Source organism: Centrocercus urophasianus, unplaced genomic scaffold (genome assembly GCF_019232065.1).
Source record: "Centrocercus urophasianus isolate 14NV4802_14NV808 unplaced genomic scaffold, USGS_Curo_1.0 seq_20, whole genome shotgun sequence".
Lineage (NCBI taxonomy): Eukaryota > Metazoa > Chordata > Aves > Galliformes > Phasianidae > Centrocercus > Centrocercus urophasianus.
Genome location: NW_024884756.1, coordinates 11,459,244 through 11,480,422, shown reverse-complemented (window position 1 = coordinate 11,480,422; position 21,179 = coordinate 11,459,244). Strand labels below are relative to the sequence as shown.

The 21,179-nt window shown below is 37.3% G+C and overlaps 1 protein-coding gene across 2 annotated transcripts in view; it reads right to left on the bottom strand.

The window, feature by feature from the left end:
- Positions 1-21,179, bottom strand: part of BMPR2 (bone morphogenetic protein receptor type 2) — a 52,856-nt gene that overhangs the window by 13,391 nt on the left and 18,286 nt on the right. For both annotated transcript variants that reach the window (XM_042822134.1, XM_042822135.1), the window contains exons 3-9: positions 12,829-12,939; positions 12,233-12,324; positions 10,124-10,354; positions 6,090-6,204; positions 4,373-4,533; positions 2,796-2,943; positions 1,725-1,861 (exon numbers count right to left, since the gene is read on the bottom strand). In XM_042822134.1, coding sequence (XP_042678068.1) covers positions 1,725-1,861; positions 2,796-2,943; positions 4,373-4,533; positions 6,090-6,204; positions 10,124-10,354; positions 12,233-12,324; positions 12,829-12,939 — 995 coding nt within the window. The remainder of the gene's footprint in view (positions 1-1,724; positions 1,862-2,795; positions 2,944-4,372; positions 4,534-6,089; positions 6,205-10,123; positions 10,355-12,232; positions 12,325-12,828; positions 12,940-21,179) is intronic.

Below are 21,179 nucleotides of genomic sequence, written 5' to 3'. Positions count from 1 at the left end.
TCTTATGCACATCATCTGCTCAAATTGTTGATTCATACCGTGGAAAACAATACCACTAGTCAAGGTCTGTATCATAACAAGTGTTCAAGAAGCAGACTGAGACTGCATATGTAATCATAAAATGGGGATTTCACATCTTTAGAATGCCCTAATTATGTGACCTAAACAATTTTTTTATTTGTATCTCTAAAAGGAAAAGAGTATATACATTTCTCTAATAGATCAATACGCATGGAAGTGTTTTAATCTAACATGTCAACACAGCTTTAAATACTGGAGAGAAGCCTTTTATCTCCATGTGTACCTTACATCTTATGCGTAAGATACAGGAGGTAAGGCCCTGGGTCCAGGGTGAGATTATTTTTTTAAGACATCTCTTCTAGAGTGCTTACTGAGATATTGTCCTAGACTAGCATTGGGTGGAGCTTGTTTTTTAATACCTATTAGAGGACTGCAGGTTACTGTTTTTTGTTTCTTCTCTTGTAAAGTGATGATATACATCCATCCTTAAAGCTGAACATTTTATCATTAATTTGGGTTAGTAAAAAAATGTTAGTAACACCACAAAGAATGTGTTAAACAGTTTAAATACAGGGATCATAATACTAGGTCAGTATCTACTAATACTGGAATCTATCAATTTATAAGAACACAACTGGCATTTAAAATGGTAGCCTGCAAAACAAAACAAACCTTAAAATGTTTGTTTCAACTGTCTTCAAAAATAGCTATTAAGCTCAGGTTCTTCCAACACCACATTTGCCAACATGGCTGTAGTTAAAACAGTTGCTGCTTGATTTGCTGTACAGTTTGGGTGTGGATTTTTACTTTTTAGCTTTTGTTAAGACTGGCCCAAACTGTGCAGTAAGAGAAGCTCTCTATGAAACTCCCAACTCAGTTGCAACACGTTTTAAAGCACTGTAATACCAGAGGCTATGCTCCTCTCTGAAAATGGTTTCATACGTATTTACAAGTACCAGCAGAGATGAGGCCTTAGGCTCCCCATTATCTGCACAGTAGCTACATACTTATCAACTAGCAAAGTCTCTGAAGATTAAAAGGCTTAATTTCACAGAAAGTGAATTCCTAAAAACTATCTTTTTAGATGAGTCAAATATGTCAACTTCCATGCTTTCTTAAATAAGCCATCATGCTATCAGATAGAACCCAGAAACTGTTGACATTTTACTTTGCTTGTAATATAAGAAACAACCTTCACTATGCTAAGGGGAGTCATAATTACCTCACCTTTGCTGCAGATGAAAGCAAGCACACAGTCTTACCAGAGTTCAGCTGACTTGCAGTAACTTGTCAGCCTGCAGCAGCAAGCAAGGTTCTAAGCTGTAGCAATACTAATTCAAAACAACAAACAGAATTATTCTGCTGTTACTTTTGCAAATAAAAACTGTAGATCAAATGAAGCCACATAAATTTTTGAATGTAGTTATAATTGCTATAAACTGTAGCCACTACAAATTCTAAAGACTATACTTCTGAAGTATATGCTTACGAAAGCTTATGAAATGTCAGTATTGGAGGATTACAATTTGCCTATTAAGTGTGCTACTAGTCTGTAAGATTTAAAAGGCATAAAATGTTTCTCATCCAGCATCCAGAGGAAACGTGGGCACTTGATGCAAGTACAAAGATTGCTTTTAAGAAATGATACCACCGTATAGCCAGCTCGTTTGTTTCTTAGTACACAGTACTTAGTACTATCTCACCAGGCTGTTCTCTTTCCATGCTTCTGGGAATTTCGGTCTTTGCTTTTCCCTGGACACCAAGACTTGCATATCTTCAAAAGTGGGATGGTTTCCGACTTCTGTCTGGAAAGCCATCTGGTACTCTGGCACAGATTCCCCTGTTAGCACAAGAAAGAATGAAGAAAGTCACAGATTTGAGGGGAGGAAAAAAAAAAAAAAGGCAGGGCAAGGGCTTTCAAGTGATGAAAGGTAGCATCAAAGTTGTTGCCTATCAAGATATTCTGACTCCACCCTCAAACCCACACTCTTCCGCTTCCCTCCCTCTCCCCAGAAACACTGAATTAACTACAAATGAATTAAGTCTTGTTTGAAAACCTCTCAAAACATTTTCAAATTTTACTGACTGAGGGGCACCTTCAGAATGTCCTGGAGCCTGAGGATGACATCTAATGTCTGTGAAATGTCAACATTAAGCATACTTCAGGAGAAAATCCAAACAGACTACAAGCCACTGCATGTACTGTGCAGCTGTTTAACTACAGAGGGAATACTGCATGTCAGCTTAACTCTGTACGCTACAGCTCAGGAAGAAGATGGAGGTCACTATACTTTTTTTGCTTGTTAACAGTTTATTTCCTCAAGTTATCTGAATTTTTCATGTCACTATCATAAATAAAAGTATGAATGGCTAAACACCTCATTAAATTACAGCACTTTTCCATCCACTTGTTCATGAGGAAGGTCTGAAAGATATTTTGGGCACTATCTCATCAAGTCTAAGCACTGAAAGTACTGCCTTTGCCACCAACCCAACTACCAGTGATCGTGAGCTCTGGACAATAAGAGCAGTGCTCAAACAGCACTGCCATGTGGCCTACAAAATGCTTTAACAGACAATCTGAAGTCTGCCAGCATGATCCTCACTGCCCCACTAACACAGCGTATTGTTAACAATAACCATCTCAAACGCTAGATGGCACCAGCTTAACAGCAAAAAACTAATGCTAAATTACTTCCCTTCTTCACTTTAAAAAGCCTTGACTAGGGACTAACATTTCCTCTATTTTTGTTTCTTCCAGTTCTTTTAGTTACCTGGGAAGAGGTCTGTACATCGCATAAATATCTCCCAGTAGATGAGGCCTAGTGCATACATATCTACTTGTTTCAAAGCAGATTCACAGTCCCTTAAGTTCACCGCTCCTTCTAGCACTTCTGGGGCCATGTAGCGGATCGTACCGACCTGGAAAGTCAAAATCAAAGCTTTAAATCAAGAAGTAATTTCCAAATTCAATTTTATTATAAAGGTTTTGAGTTCTTCAGCAATTTCTTTTTGGTGCATACATGGTGTGGTTTTGTTGTCGTCATTGTTTTTTTTTTTTTTTTTTTTTTTGTCTTGTTTTTAATTTACTTCAATGTTTTCTAGAAGTTAAGATAGAAAATGCAATTCTCTTCTAATCAGTGCCCTCAGCTGCTACTCTTACTGGTGGTCTAGTCTTACTAAAACATATGTTAGATTAGAGCAGTCATTCATCAGTCCTTATGTGACAGTATTTTGTCAAAGGACTATTGCACATGCCTGTATTTTAAATGGTGGTTTCCCCATTCCTTTGTTCAGCAAGAGGGCATCTAAAAAAAGCATTTGTGCACAAGGATGCTGATTAGCACTGTGAAACATTCTGTGAATGAAATGTAAAGACTGTAAAAGCACAGATGACAATTATCCTAAGGCAGCAGGGGGTTTCAGTCTTCGTTTAAACTATTTTTTGAGCAGCCTGTATTCAGATGTCTGCACATTTACACTTATTAAAAAAATAAGAAAAAGCAAACATTTTCCGAATCATTGCATCATCGAAAACAAAGCTTAAGAACTCAGTTTCCTCTTCTTGCCCAGAAACCATTCTAATCCATTCCTAGCAGATGTTCTTCCACTGTGTTCCTTAAAATCACAGGATGCAAATTCTATAATCTTCCCTGGTAGTCCCTGAATTCTGCAGATTCATAAGATTTCTTCACAACTAACCTAAACTTTCCCACCTGCAAAATAATCCCATTACCTTTCTTCCTATCTAAGCTGAATGCAAACAGTTTGTTCCTTTCTCTTTGTAGCACTTGTTTACATATTTGAAGACTTGCTTCCATCTTTACTTCACTAGACTAAACAACTTTAATTATTTCAATCTCTTCTCATAGGTTACTCTTTCAAGCTTCCCTCATTATTCATTCTCAATTGTTCCATGCCTTTCTACACATGTTTATTTTCCCTGTCGTAACTATTTAAAATCCACCAAATTACAGATGACACACAGAGAAATAAGTGGTTGTAGGACATGGAAGGGGAGGGGGGAGAAAAAAAAAAAAAAAAAAAAAAAAAAGAGAAAAATTTAACTACCTCAGCTTCCAAAGACTGTTTGGGCTTAAGTAATGTTTGCAGTAGAAGACTCATGGGGCTTGCACCCACATCTTTGTAACCTCTGCAACCATACACACCTTGCATACATCATCTCTCACATACAAAGCTTCCACTTCTAAGGCTGCTTCCCTACTGCAGCAGTTCCCCATCAAAAGAATTGTACCACCGTAACATTCATCTTCAAACAACTATTTCTCAATGTTATTCCCATACTAATTTTTCATCCTTTACATGCTGGCTTATCTTTATTCGTACTTACCTCACTAATGGCTGCATTATCTTCCTCACCTGGGCGCACCAGCCTGTTTCCAGTTAACTTCATGGAGAGCCCAAAATCGCTAATTACACATGTTCCATCATTCTTTACCAGCACATTGCGGCTGTTCAAGTCACGATGGGATATTGCAGGTTTGTAATGGTCTATTTGGACATATGAAAGTGCTTGTTATTATTTGAGCAGTTCTACTGTTTGACAAAATGAGAGAACCTCATTAAGTCTGCTCACCTATTATAAACAGAAAACCAACTTACCTTGTAGAAAGCTAGTACATTTGCTTCTTTGTAAGGAGCTCTGCAGTATGCTATCTACAGAAAACTGACTGTCACTCATAGCTTCACTGCCTTTAAACATTATACTGGGTTACCATTACATACAGCTTCAGTGTTTGCCAGTAAGCTTCTTTCCAAAGGATATTGCAGCATGATTTTGGCAGGGAAGACATTATGTACTTAAGCACAGACCCGCTGCCACAGCCCTGACAGCTATTCCAAACGTTCTTTCTCATATGCACAGTCCCCTGTTAAGTTCAATATCAGCTACTGAAATTATAATTGGGATTGGCACCAATTCAGAAGATATGTAGACAATATCACTCCAGAGAATCTGTACATGTTATTCCTGCAAGGGATTTGATCTTTCCCAAAGAGTAATCTCAGTTGTTCCTCATTTACATGCAATTTACCTAGTAAAACAACAAGCACTACAGAACCAGTTTAACTATGCAGTTTATTCTACTTCCATGAGCTCATATAGTTCAGTCTATGGCTGTCTCTCCTTTATGATAGAGGGCTTACACATTTTCTGGCTGCTAATGCACACACTTGTCTGCACATTTCTAAGTGATGATGTTAAGATGATAGCTGCAGATTCAATCACATGTAGGAATACTGATTTAGGTATTTTCAGCCTCACACTTTTAACAGTATCATTGGTTTCCACTCTTAACATTTGAGATACATGGTTTAGGACTTTAATCTCAACATTAGCACCTTCATTTAGAATTAATACTGTCTTTTTTTTTTTTGCCAAAAAGCTAATGCTTCAATGCCAGGCCACATTCTGCAGCCTGTTATAGCACAGAATACCTGTTATATAATTGTGATACTTCACTGGCTGAAATGGTGGGCTGAAGCAAATGAGCAGAGATAAAATAGATACATCAACATGTTGTCAGATCCAGAGCTCTAATAAATCACTAAAAAATCCAGGGATCTCACCCTTCGACAAAAATCAAGAGGTATGGATAAAACTACAGTGGAGTTAAGAAATGTAGTTATTTTTCACATACACAGTTCACACACAAACTAAAAATTGCTTTGCTGGTTTGTGTCGGAACTGCAGTAAACAAACAGAACACTCCATCTGCTCGCTCTCTATTAGACAGACACCAGTGCTTCAGGTCTCCAGTAATCTGTTGCCATGATACAGCAGCACTGCACAGCTCTGCCTCCTCCTCTTGTCTGTCTCTGGGACACTGCTGGCTCTTACTCCCTGTTTTCGTGCAAGCGTCACTGGCGCAGCCCATGACAGGGAACTGCTCTAAAGGAAAAGCATATCAGAAGTTGTGAGGAATCTGCATTTGGATTAAACATTTCCTACTCACTGTACTGTCACAAATGAAAAATAAAGGCAGCAATCTTCTACCTGACAGAAATGGCAACATCTTGAACACTCTGGCATCCCTTCTTGGCCTTACCTCCTCGAGGTAGCTCTGTGTGCAGGTACGCCAAGCCCCTGGTTATAGAATGTGCCAGCCGGCAAGAGCTCACCCAGTCACTTGTGTGGAGACTCAGATATTTGCACAGTGAACCCTATCGAAAATGAAATAACAAATACTAGATTAAAATTATTACCAAGTAGCAAAATGAGCAATCAAGTCAAAATCTTGAAGAAAGATAGTTTTATCCCTTGCTCTTGAAAGTCATGTTCCTGCAACTGCTTCTCTGTGTACCCAGACGTTATAAAACACAAGATCGGATCAAAGTTTCATTAATTTTTAGTGGTGCCATTCAGTTTATGTAAGGAAACTGAAAAGGAAATGTAACATACATAATGATAAATATTGCCTTTATGAGTAAAGTATTACAAACAAAAGCAAAATACTGTTTTCTTTTATTCTTACAAAGTTGTTACTGAATAACAGAAGAAGGGTACCCGCAGCCATAACAGCTGGGATTACTAATTAGTGGACTTTGAACCTTTTGCATTTACAGAAGAACACTGAACATCTCTCACTGGCATCTCACCTGCTGTGATTAGTTCAGTCATTGAAACAAAAAAGCCCAAAGAAGGCTCAGAATAGGAGCGAGTCAACACACACTGAAGAAATGGGAAAAAAGAATTTCATACTTTTTTTAAATAGAGAATTTAAACATGAATAAAATGCTGGTTCTTTTTTTTTTTCTTTTCTTTTCTTTTTAAGAAATAATTATCTTTTGCAGTGATCTTAAAAACAAAGGAAGAGTGTCAATTATGACAGTGAAATATTCTAGAAACACAGACAAAATGACAAACGGGACAGATCCACAACTATCATGTCTTTGTGCATTTTTATGCACAGTCCTCAGTAACAATATCCTTGGTTTAAACAAAGCAAATCCCCACGCATAAAGAACAAGAGGTCCAGGCTTCTCTGCATACACATTATAACGGTTATTCACGACTATGTCTACCATCTTTTGCCTGTTTAAATTTTTAATCATAAAGATGCACTAACATGTAATGTCTTACTATCATAGCTGCAAATAAAAACACTTGATTGACATATCTGTTAAGTAACATTTGGTTAAAAAATAACTGCAGATATTTGCCATTTGAGACCATTTGGAGTCAGTATTCAGTTAATACATGCACAGCTCAGATGGATGCACACAGATAGCCAACATTTAAAATGACCGAAGACTATTTTTTTAATTCAGTGCTAAAACTAAAAGCCAATTATTGACATTCCTTAATAAAATTACAGAAGTGTTGCAGCTTTTCAAATTTAGACTGTATGGAATAAGGAATCCATAAACAGACAACCTCCTTGGTAAAAACAGACCAAACATCACTATGCAGCTTGTAAACTTCAATGAGAATTTTTTTTTTTTAAGCTGTTTAAAATACTGTCCTACAAACTTCCAATAGATTTTGGTAAAAACAATCTGAGAATTCATTTACAAGTGAGTTACAAAGCTGTAAACAATAAAATAAAAAGTGCAAAATTATTTACAAGAAGGACTCCTACTAACTTCCTGTCTGTTCTACTACAGCAATAAATCCCAAATCCAAAACAAGAGGTTCACAAAAATTCCTGTCACTACGCCAGGCCTAAGTGTCAGGTGCAGTCCTCTCCACATGTGATGGAGTCCACATGTGATAAGGCAAAATTGTAAAATGTGAAATACACAACTGAAATGGTTTGCTTATCTATAGACTTAAATTTTATGAAGGTAAACTGCACAGTCCAATATGGATCACATATTTTATTCTGATATATAAATCTCCACTTTATCCCTAATGCCAGCCCATTCTAAAAAAGATAACAAGACTGTTGTTGTGGCCTAAGTGGGAAACACCATATAATGATCTCAGAGCTTTCTAACTACCACTTATTTTTAAGCTGGCTGAGAGCTGTGATTTTATGCTCTCAGTCAAGTTCAGTATAAATGACAACTAGGAAAAGTTTCAGTTAAGATTTTGAGAGGGAGATTTATACTTGAGCCAACACATATATCCCCCATTTTATTACTTGCTCCCATACATTCATCTGTCTGGTATTCAGATAATATAGTGATTTGGTGTAATTTAAACTGTCTTGCTTTCACCCAAGCAATGCCAAAAACAATTTTCTATGTTAAATGTTAAAATGTTCTGGTTTGTGTATTTCCACTTCCAAGAAGGAAATTTTCTTTCTCAGATGTTTTGGATGTGGAATATTTCAGCTGCACGTCTTGCATGGGTTACCTCTTACTGAAGCAAGTTTTATGACTACAGTTTGAATGGTGCCATTCCCTTCTAGTAGCACTTCCACAGCAGGGTTCCTTCCCTGCTGTTAGCTCAGCACACAGCAGAACATCTGCTCACTGAATTAAGGATGGTACTGTGCATTAATTACACCTGCTGTGCACTTTTTCCAATGACTTCCAAATCACCAGTGGATTGATTTCAGGCTAATGTTGCTGTTTTCAAGACCATATTGGGAAAGTATCCGATAATATGTTGTAAGCCTCATCTGTGCATTCAAGTAGATTGTTAACAGATCCTGTTTATAGAAGACACAAAACAATTTCCAATCAAATTACATGTCAACCAAATATCTTTCATTCGAGAAAACAGCAAAACCAGATCGCCTGTTAAGACGATTATGCTGTGCCCTCTCAGGAACAGAATTCTTTCTTGACTTCACTTAACTTCGTTCAAAGTAAGCCTGCTCTGTCACAGTAGGTCATACACGTGGTATAGACATGCCTGAGCTTTCCTGCAGTCACTTCTCATCTCTGCAATCTCTTCTTAGATTTTCAATCCTTATGAACTGACAGAATCAAGTGTGTTGTCACTTTAAGAGTTTCAGTCAGGACACTCTTTCTGTATTTGTGAAATGATATGTTGTCTCCTCAAATTTGCATATGTATTTAGATATTTATATACATGCATGCATTTAACTTTCAACACAAACATATATATAGTACCTGAAACATCTTAATAGAGAAGCATCATTACTTTTATTTATTGCTGTTCTATTTCTTTTTGCTACTTAATAAGCTGCTTTTGTCCTACTGTCCCCATAACAAATCAACCTGCAGTCATCACCTTTACACACTGGAATAACTACAATGCCTTTGTTTACTTGAGACCAAAAAGCTCACTGAAGTATGGTTTAATTGAACAGTTAAAGTCCTTTTCTATACAACAGGAAAACAATGCCTCATATGTTACATTTCATGATTTTTCATGATAAGCAGCTCACATTTTGTGTTGTACATTTTCAACATACTTTTGTTTTATGTACACATACATGTATACACACACACACACACACACACACAGTACTGAACTCAGAGCAATGAGTTTGAGGGATGTAGCACACAGCTCAGGAGAACTGAAGATATGGTTCTGCAAAGCAACACTGCTTTAAGACTTCTTCAGTATCAATGTACAGTATAACAAAACAAACAGGGTATGCCACAGGAAGCTTTAAAGAAAGCAGTATAGCTTTATAGCAGTACTATAGCAGTATAAAAACACCTCATGATTTATAGTGCCACAAACAGTAATACTGGATGCCTTATGTTTTCTTGTAGAAAACCTTTGCCATTTGCAGCTATAGAGTGACGTTGCAAGGACCTTGATGGAGGTGTAATGTTTTTAACATCAAGTAGATTTATGTTTACTGATAATTTTTTAAGTAAAAAAAATTCTTCAAATATTGCCCTTGATTATTCCACAGCTGATTTAAAAAAACTGCAATATAACCAAGAGCAAAATATTACAGCCAAGAGTTCGTAAGACTACATTTGGTAGCAGTAACTGGGCAACCTTAAAGGGTACTACAGGAAACCAAAACATACTATGGTTCATTAAAATCGTACCATTAAAAATTCATTAAAAATGATATGGATCATTTTTACATTACACCAGTCAAAGGTGACTACTGTGCAAGAATCATCAGAGGCTGAAGTACATCCTTTTTACGTGGCTATTCTTAGGAATCTAAACAAATCCAATTGATTTCTCTGAAGCACTTACATTGGGATAATATTCCATCACCAATAAATATTCCATACGCCCATCTGCAGTGAATCTCTCATCTCCCACAATGAAGCGGGCAATATTGTCGTGTTCCATCAGTGGAATCCTGTAAATATTCCTCTCATTGACAAAGTTCTGACGATTAGCAAAAGAAAATACTTTCACAGCAACGGGGCGTTCATCCAAGGAGCCTTTGTACACTGCTCCGTATCGTCCCCGGCCAATCAACTGCAAAAAAAACCAGGAAATAATTAGTTCATTCATAAATAAGTAAAGGCAAAAATCAGAGTTCTCACTCAACAAAGATTATATACCAACTTTAATACTCAATTACACTGTGGGAAATAGCAAATATTTTGTACTGAAGACCAGAATTAGAACACTGTCATAAAACATTTTGAAGCTGGAAATCTTAGGATAGGCCCATTTAGATCTATATTACTATATTGACCTATAGTCTGCATACCCATTAAATAAATTGTAAATAACCTATTCAGCCATTTTATATAGAACATTAATAAATCCAGCGCATTATGCTGATAATTCTATAAAACTTTTGACTACTAAACATTTATAGCTTTTATGTGATCAATTCTAATTAACTCCAGCTATACATTTTACCTTTAGGATAGCTTTACAAGCTGTACATTTTAGGTTAATAATGCTCTACATGCATTTGCAGTGCAACACAGATTCCAAAGGAGATAAACAGGTTTTAACAGGAAGACATAATCAACTCTGTGCTACCTGTAAATCTTTATTCTAGCTCCCACAATGTTAGACTGCCTTTACAGAAAAGCCTTTTCCATCTCCATGGCAACTGAAGAAAGATGCAATCTCTGCTCTAAACCAGAGCACTGGACCACCTTCAAAAAGAGTTCTAGTTTGTAAAGCTCAAAACACTCTAACTACATAAGAATTTAAGTCTATTGCATTCAAATAGTTTACAGGTAGACATGAATGTGAAACTGTAAGGTTTTCATAGACAAGTATCTTTTCACTGTTAGAAATACATACATTATAATCTAATGATTCTAAAAATGGTAATATTGTCTAGCAGAAAGTATCTTTTAACAGATAATACTTTCCATTTCTCAGTCCTCCAACGTCAGAGAGTCCTCATAGTGGACTGTAAAGTCAGTTCAAGGTACAAACACACAGTATGTTCACATCTCTACCTGAGATGTGGAAAAGCAAACACAGGTGAAGACAATTTGTTCTGTGACACCCTATGACTGAAAGTGAGATGTCAACTCCTTAATGTTTGAGAAAGAAGACAGAAGACCCTGCAGTAGATTTCTCCAACAAAGCTGATGCTTTTTCCAAGACTACCTATCAGTATGAGTATTTCATCTGAGGCTTTACGCACTTTTACAATACGTGCCTTTGAACTCTTGTGAATTCTGCCTCCAATACTTTTTGTTGGCAGAGGGCACCCAAGTTTCTTTGCTGGTTAGCTTCCCCATTGCCCGGAGCACACTGCAGTGAGAATACCATGCCTGCAGCCAGCATCTCTGACTGTGATTTCTGACGGGCAACAGGAAGAAAAGTACCTCTCTCTATCTCTTTCACAGCCACTATACTGATTTTTCTAGCAAAAAGCTTTTACAAATTCTATACAAGTTCTACAAAGTATATCAATTGAAAGTATAATCTTTTTCAGGTTTCTGACGATGCATTGGCACTAAGCTCAGTGGAAGGTTCTAGTTAGCCCCTAGTTGCCATGGAAATAGAGAGTGCTCCACTGTGATTAATGACAATACCTAAAAGCACTACAATGGAAATACACGGCCCTATCTGCAGTAAATTCTATACTCCAATAGGTGTTACTACAGCATTTCAAGTGACTATTGTAGGATATTGTACTTAAAGTGACCAGAGTTGAGTAAAAGAAAAGGAGTTTGATGCAGTGCTGAAATGCAGCACATTTAAATTCTCTTCATCCCCATTAATCACTTTCCAGTGTTTAATATTTTCTTTTCAAGATAGAATGTGCTCTAGCTAATACAATACTGCTAACAAAACCAGGCAAAATAAAACTGCTGTGACTTTTTTTTTTTCTTACATTGGAAAAAAAAGAAGATTAAGAAACAGTTGAACATTTACCTCCAGTAACTTAAGATTGTCTAGATCCAATGAGGGCTCTGATGCTGCTGCCTCCATCATGTTCATACTATGCAATCCTTGTTTACGGTCTCCTGTACAGAAAGGGATGGAAAGGAAATCAGACACTTTCTGATTTTGTGACATAACTGTAAGTGAAAATGCAAACTTGCCTTGAACTTGGCACTAACACATAATGTAGGTAAATAGAAGGGAATCCTCTAAACTCTTCTGAGTTAGTAAAATCAGCAGCGAAGGTGCTGACAGCTACAACCTTAAAGCAACCTGCTACACACTGTTTTGATAATTAAATATCATTGGTAGCAGCTGTCAAACACGTTTATAACAACACTTACGTGCTGAGTAGAGGATATGTCGAGGAAAAGCAGGCCCCAAAATGCCAACTTGGAAAACGAATCATAAATCTCTCTGAACTGTTATGAAAGGAATATCACCAAAAAATGCTAGAGAGGATAAAGGGGAGCATTACATACAAACTTGTAAGAGAGACTAGGGAAGAAAACTAAACATAAGCATAATTTTGAGAAACAGTATTAACAGTAAGAACAACACTAAAAAAAAGGGTCAGCCAACTCTACCTGCAAGCATTCTGTATCCAAAGAACAGAGCGGCAATCAAGACAGCTAGTACAGACACAGATGCAAGGGCAATAACTATCGTCTCATCCCGATGAAAAGAATGAGAAGAATCTGAAAGAAAACAAGATGAAGACTCTAATTGTAAATTTGAAAAAGTCAAATTTCTAAAAACATGTTATTACAATGAGGAAAAAAACCCAACATACACTTGATTATACGACATTACACTAAACTCTTCTTCTTCTTAAAATCAAAGGATGACAGGGTAGCCAATCATCTCAAGCCCAGCTGATCTGCAGCTTTCTCTACTCCTTCAGTTCCATCAAAGGGCACCACAGAGAGGCACTGAAACCTGAAAGTGAATCTCCTTTCTATCTGCAAAAGCTCAGCACAGGCATCCAAGGTGAAACTAATGCACTCCTGCTCAGCTAACAATTTCTTAATCAAGTTTCCTGTTACAAATCAGGCTTATAAACTTAACCTTATTTTTTATTATTATTCCAACACTGGAATGAAAATCTCAGTAAAAAAGTAAAATAAAAGGTTAATAATGTTGCAATGTGATGAATAATTAATCTTTTGTATTCAAACATCCTTATGTACGTTAGATGCAAGATCTTTTGTGCTAGGGCTTCAAAGTTCTTTTGTTTTTTTCTGATTTGTGTCAGTGCTCAGATCAGTTTTATCATGATTCTCACTATCTAAACCAAACTAGACAGACGTTTCCAAAAACAACAGCGGAACATCGAACAACTTGAAACAACAGTAAAACACTGAAAACTAAATGACTGGTTTAATTTAGCCTTTTAAAAACTTTTTTTCTTAACAAAAATCAAATTTGGTTTAAATGCATCTCACTGCTTTCTGAGGAAGGGGGAAAGAGTTTTAATGTAAACATTTGTTATTGTCTTCAGTGGTTACCTTACTGCTTTTCCACATCAGATCCCAATCTTGTTTCTTTCAGGTATGTAAATATTCAGCCACTTTAGCAGAGAAATTTCTTACTGCAGATATTCCTCTGATGTCAGAATCACTGGAATGTGGCATTACAAGACCTCATTTACCTTGGCTTTAAAACCAAGTTTGCAAACTATGTTTAAACTTGTCTCATATACTGCTAAAAGTACTCCTTAAAAGACTCATAACAAGACCTAACTATTCTAAAACCACAAAACATATAATGCACACAAGGCTTAAACATTGGGTAAATTCTTAGGTGAGACTGAAATAAAATTTATCCCAGTCTACACTAACTGAATAAACAGACAAATTCACTGCTCAAACTGCATTTACAGTAAGTTAAACACGATTCATTTATTCCAGTTCCCAGCATGGATGAACACTAGAGAAAAAGATAAGAAAAGAAATCAAGTGTGAAAGACATCAGCTTCCATTTTTACAAAATTGTAGTGGTAAGCAGAACTACTAAAAAGTTGGTAAAACAAACAAAACAACATCAACAAAACAAGCAAACAAAAAAGCATTTGAGATGTGATTATTTACCTGAAAAATTACCCCTCAAAAATAACATGCAGCACATATCAGAGAAAGCCTTCAAATGGTATTCATGACACTATCAAATTTCAAGTTGTTCTGTCAAAAGAAATAACCACCACCAATGGTTTTGGTGAGAGTTTCACAGGGAAAATAAACTACTGCCACAGAGCGTTGTGCTATGCGATCATAGTTGGGATTTCTATCATTTGGAGACTAAAAACCTGAGATTCCAGTTTTCACCTAGATTATGAATTCTAGCTATGTACCTATACACACCCAGTCACATAATATATGTTTAAAAAAACACAGCATAAAAGAACCTTACATGACAAAGCAATATAAAATACTGTATAAGTGTATGAAAATGTATAACTGTCAGCAGGAAAATTGTAATTTTGACTATTCTATTTTTTGAATAGAATAGCTTAATCAATGTTTTTTTGCTTATCTAGAAAAATACAGACACCAACACACACATATACTTGCATATACATAATGTTGTTTGGTTTCTTTTATATCAGTCCAAGATGGTGCTAGATACCATCTTGATATTAAGAAAGTGCAGGTTTTGAGGGGCTGAGGTTCCTGCTGTAACCTCTGCTGTATTTCCTGGACCACAAAATCGGTGTGTAGTCATTTACAGACTTCCTACTGCCTATACAGTAGTCATGTCCACAACTGTTTCCCGAACGTTATCCAATGCCCAAGTCTGATTGCTCCATTCTTGCCACTCGTACAATCCAAGGGCTGACAGCACAACCCTATCCACCATCCTGCTGCCTTCCTGCCTTCTGGAACAGGATTTTGCTGTTCCTCCACTCCTAGCATGGGCCAGAGAAGGCTATTCTGAGCTGCACCAACTACTTAGAGAGTCTGGCAGCATTTCTGCACTGGCTTTCTCTCATTAGAAGCATGTGAGTAAATGTATTATGGGGCCTGGCAGCAACAAAAAGTCCCAAGTAACAGTTTTGTGGAGATCAGTAGTAGAAAAACATGTTGAGAAAAATGATCACAGCATTCTTGGTCCCTGATGGACCATTCCCTCTGGAAACTTTTTATCTTCAGTGGTATCTCTGCATTTGCCAAATAACTGTAAAGAACTTTCCTGCAGCTCAACAGGAAAATAAACTTTCTTTCTTTTTTTTTTTTTTTTTTTAAGCAGAGTTGTTTCTTAACAAAACACAAAACTGGCTTATCCTGAACCAGTTTTTACTTCTTATAAACACTTTAAAACAACGTTGTCAACTATTCATGTAGTCATAGTCAGTCCTACAGTAGGAATTACTACTGCTGGGCTGTCAAGCACCTTTTACAAATTTAAGGATAATTTCCTGAATGATGGTAACCAAACATTTCAACAGATTAGTAATATGCAGTTCAACTTAATAAGGGTTGGGTAAAACACTGCTTTGAACATGCATAACTGCTGCTCAATAATCTGATTCGATCTTTTGGGATCATCATCGATATTTGGGTATTTCTTCAGTGATAAACGGAAGGACATGCATCAACTTTTTTGTCACTATCTTCAAATTTCAGACCAAGAATATTGATATCCCAATATTATTCCCAAACCATTGTATTGCTTAAAAAAATGACAGTCCAAGTTTATAGGATGACACGCTGAGAGGATGAACTGCAGTCTGTAGGAAATGTAATGATTGCAGAGTTGATTACGGAGCGCAAGTCTACCGGCACTTGTACACAAAATATCGGCAAAACTCCCTCAAGTGCTTCTTCATTGTGAAATTTTTGTTTCTACTGAGCATTCTTTATAGAGAATGAAAAAAATTCCTATTTCAGCTTCCAATCTAAAACAGAACTGCTTGAAACAAGAATAAGTCACCAAAAGCTGCGGTAAGGCCCAAGACACCAGAGCCAACCTGTTTGGGTGGGAAAGGGAGAACAGGGCGACTTCAAGCAGCAGCTTAAAGAAACGAAGTGTGACCAATGCCTGTGCTACTTAGAAGGCATCCAGCTCTTCTGTCTTGAAAAAATTCTATCTGTAACTCCGATGTAATATTTTCTGAAGTGCACCAATTACATCATGAAGAAATATCATGACAAATAATATCAGCAGCCTTCAAAAAAATAAAAAATAAAAAAGGAGCAGCACAAGTGATTAAAATAGAGATGCCCTCCTCCTGGCTGGGGAGCAGCTGGTAACCCGCAGAGCGCTGCTCCCAGCAGTGTGCTGACCCTGCCAGCAGCACAGAGCTTGTTTCTGTGTTCCAAACCCCAAATACAACAGACCCTGTGTAGGGAGAGAATTTCGTCAAAGGCACTCACCAATAAGGCATTTCAGAGCAACGCTTCCAGTGCTTGGTCAGAAACAAGTTGCTAGGCTGAACCTGGCCCTGCACTTCTACTTCTGATTCTCCCTATGCGCACTGCTACCACATTAGGCATTTCTCTTTCTTCCCCTAAGACATGTCTGCCATAATAGCTGCCAAACACTGCTACAATATCCTTGGTAAATTAGATTTTAAAATTAAGCTTCCATATTGCCACACACAATTTTCCTACTGCTGCTTTCCTAGCTTTCCTCAGAAATGACAATGAAAGAAAAATGCCGACAGTGCTAATGACATCATGAGGAATAATATTTTTCCTTCCAATTAATTTTTCCACTATAAACATCAGCTTGTAATATTAATCAGTACTGGAGTATTGCGATCTATGTGTCTATGGTTGAAACTGCTTCTTCTTTTATTTTTCTGTAATTTAACTTTCAAAAATGAAAGCCTCTTCTGTATGCTTTTTCTTTCCATATTTTAAAAATCAGCATTTATCATATTACCAAAGAACATTCTGAGGAAAAAAAGGAAATGGGGACAAAATCAGGTAACAATGGCCAGTGGCAAAAGAGCCTGTAAACGTCACAGCAGTCTTCCTTTGGAACCAGAAAAAAGGTGCAGGATTCCTGTGCCTTCCCTTCCCATCAGCAAACACCATGACACCTCTGGCCATCTGTCCCCCCCCCCTGCCCTTGCCCATCCCTCCAGATAAATTGATCAGATATATGGAAGAAGTTTATTACACTAAGGGTAGTGAGGCACTGGAGCAGGGTGCCCCAAGAGGCAGTGGATGCCCCGTCCCTTTAGGCATGGGGTTCTGAGCAACCTGATCTAGCTGTAGGCGTCCATGTTCATTACAGGGGAGTTGGACCAGATGATCTTTAAGGGACTCTACCAACTCAAACAATCCAGCGTTTCTATGACAAAGCCTTTGTTACCCACCACCATCTGTGTTACTGTCAGTTCAAGTGCCATAGTCCGTGCTGTGTGAAGGTAAAACATTCCAGTCTTGGTTGGGACCATGGGAATCCACACAGAATTGCCACATTTCCCAATTCATAGTGCATCAGACTCTAAAACTACTACTGAAAGTGCAAGATACCAAGTGGAAAATCAGGAGAAGAAAGCACCAAAGCTGCTACAGCACTGTAGCCCAAGGGCTCACTGTTGCTTTCTGCAAGATCTTCATCCCCTGGACATCAAACCTGGGACACAGCAGAGATCACTGTTAGGATAAGAAATCTTCAGGAAGCTATAAGAACAGGAAGTGTTTGCCATGTTCAAAAGCCAGGAATCCCATGGGGAAACATTTGGTTATGTAAATAAGACTGAATCACACAAAGCTAAACAAGGAGATGCCCTTAGAATGACGAAAGCAATTACATTGTTTCCTACTCTTTAGATGATTGAATATAAAACTCTAGACTTTGAAATTTTTGCACATTAAGTATAGAGATGTACACACACACGTTCACTATATATGAGTATCTACATATGTAGTATGAAAACAACCCCAAATTCCTGGAGAAATTTTTATTCTGGTAACCGTAATTTGGAAATGGAGGTTTCCACATAATACACGATGGTTGCGCATGAAACCACTTTCTGCCAGACCCTTGTATTGCTATTAAAGTTTTTCATTCAAATTTTTAAAAATCAGCTGCCCACTTTTCAAGTAAATGACTCACAGCTGCGTATTTGTCACATCGTAGTAAATAATTCTAGTAAATACATGTGTTGTGTTTAAGTTTAGATAAGTATTATGTAACAGCATGTTAGAGAAACACTACAATTACTGCCTATAATGAAAACCAGTTTTTAAAAATTCACCTGTGTTCCCACTGAATTTCTGGTATCAACACGTTGCAGAGGCCAAGTAGCATTCCAGTTGGTACCAAAATATTAAACTATCTTAACACCAAGTAACTACCAAGTTCTGGTAGTCACCAAAATATAAGGTGAACACCATCCTTCAACCTTCACAGCATTGTAACATCTGATTCTTCAAAACAACTCCAGCTGCCTGGACTCTGATCAAAGTCTGCACAATTACACAGGGACTCAGAGATCTGCCCATGCAGATCGCTTTAATAAGAAGTGGAGGCTTAACGCCATCCTGCAACTATTTCTTTGATGTGATCAATTCAATATGTTCATTGCCAGTCTGTTACAGAAGTTGCTTTTCTATTTAGGAATGATAATGATTTTAAGGATGAGATCAGAAGCACGAAGGAAGCCTTACATTTAAATCATAAACACAACCCACGAGGAAAGGCTGAAGCATGTAGACAGTATGGCCTTTGGCTGCAGATGACTGCAAACTTACTCTGCAAATTGCAAAAGGGACTCTAAGCATGATTAATTCTACTTGTGTTTTAAGTTTCATTTTTTCTCTCAGTTGCTGTGTATAACTTTTATGACAACAAAGTCTCAGCTTTTTGAAAAAGCATACAATTATCAACTATTCCAAAAGCACATAGGTTTAAATTTCTTTGTATTTTCTGCCAGGTTAAAAATGTCTTGGCAAACATGCTTTATTTCCCACTTTCTGCATTAAAAAAAGAAAAAATACTTATTTGTACTTATATGATTATCAATTTTTTTAATAATTTAAATACTTTGTGGTTGCTTACAAAATTTATGTGCATAATGTATAAAGAATGATCTGTTTGTCTGCTCAGCCTACATATAGTTATATGAAATGGACCTTACTATGCAAGCCAGGCCAACCATTTTTCATCGAGCACTACCTCATTGCTGATCCACCATCTTGCAATGTGAGAGCTCAGTCTTCAGCATGTCAGAGTAAATAACAAGAAAACCTCCGATATAAACAACATATCAAAACGACTCAAATTACTTAAGTGAACCTTAAATTTAGTTCAGGGAAGAACATGTAGAAGAAAAAAAATTAAGCAGAGAACTTGTAAGAAAGAAACATACATTAGTGGCCTTTTAGATATTATGGTAGGCTTTTCAACACGCAAAGAAGAAACCCAGCCACACAACTAAATGCATTCAAACCCACATTCTCAGTTAAGCTGATACCACAAGGCTTCAATACGTCTCTTAAGTCACTCTCCACAGATCTCCACACTGAACTCCAGCAGGAGCTATTTCCAGTTTTCCATGAAAATATTCAATCACAGAACAGCTGAGATTGGAAGTTCCAACCCACTTGCCACAGGCTGGGTTCCCCAAGGCAAACCTTGCTGCCCATATGGTCGGCTGTGAATAATTAAAGGAAAAATAACAGCATTTCCTAAACTTTTCTTTCCCTGCAAATTTTTGCCATGCACCTAAACTTTTATAGGTACATGCTTTAAAACAACTATTACCTTATTTCTGTTTTAAGCATCTGTAAATTTGAGGTGAGACAGTATCCTTCTATCCTTACTTGACAAATCATTAATAAAATTAAATCCCCATCAATATAATAACCATAATAATCTAAGACAGTGTAAAATATAATAAAACATATAATACAAATCACCGTGACCACCATCAAAAATCAAAGCAAGGTTCAAGCAGGAAGCAGTATTTTATATCCAAGTGTCTGAGTACACAATGGCTGAGGTTAGCAAAGAAACTTCTGTGGAAGATGAGTGAGCATGTGGTGCTGGCACAGATGAAAAGCACAATGGGAAGAGTATTTTTGTGTGAGATGGTGCGACATTCCTTAGCAAAACAACCCTGCCAAGCAGTAAACCTAAGGCGATTTTATTTCAAAACTGAAAATGAATGTTTCTTGCCCAGACTCAAGAGCACTTCAGAAACTTGGTTTCTACTGCAGGCTGAAAAGCTCAGTGAGAGCATAAAGTTTGCACCATTTCCAGTCATCTCATTATTTGAAGAAAATGTTTAAGCAGTCACCAGTATCTTTCCAGTTTGCATTTAATATCATATTTTTATATAAAATCATCATTATACTGTTATGAAGTGTCCATTACGGCATCTTTTTGTGTTTTTCTCCACTCTGGATACCTAACATTTCTATTTGTATTTCAGAGGTGAACAGAATCAGACATCCACTCCCTGGGCTTTCAGTAATCACCAGATCCCTATAAGTGCGGCAGTAATATCCTGACCTGGCAACAATGCATCACAGATCCCGAGTTCCTCAGAGAATGCCTGAACATACAGAATTTACAGCTTAAGCTGTATAATTTTCCATAGCATGCTCCAAAGGAAGTCTGCTACAGCTAAAGTCAGGCAGACATCTTTGGAAACCTGCGGTCAAGTCTGCAGGTCAGATGGGAGTTCTCTGGGCCTTTGCTCAAAGGGAGCTCCCTGTACCTGAGTGGTCAAAGGTAGATTCCCTTCCCGAGTCCCCATCCTCTTCTGCAGGAGCATCTACCAACAGTCCAGGCAGCACATATTGGATTCATTGTCTTTGTTTTGAAAACTGAGGGCTGCACAGATACATGAAATTTAAGAATTAAGTATGTGTGGTAATTTCTTTGGCAGAGAAGTGGGTTATGCAATCTCTAACGGCTCTTCCTTTGATGAGTAGATACAGAGACACAAATTAACAGCCTGTCACCTTCCTGGAGAAGT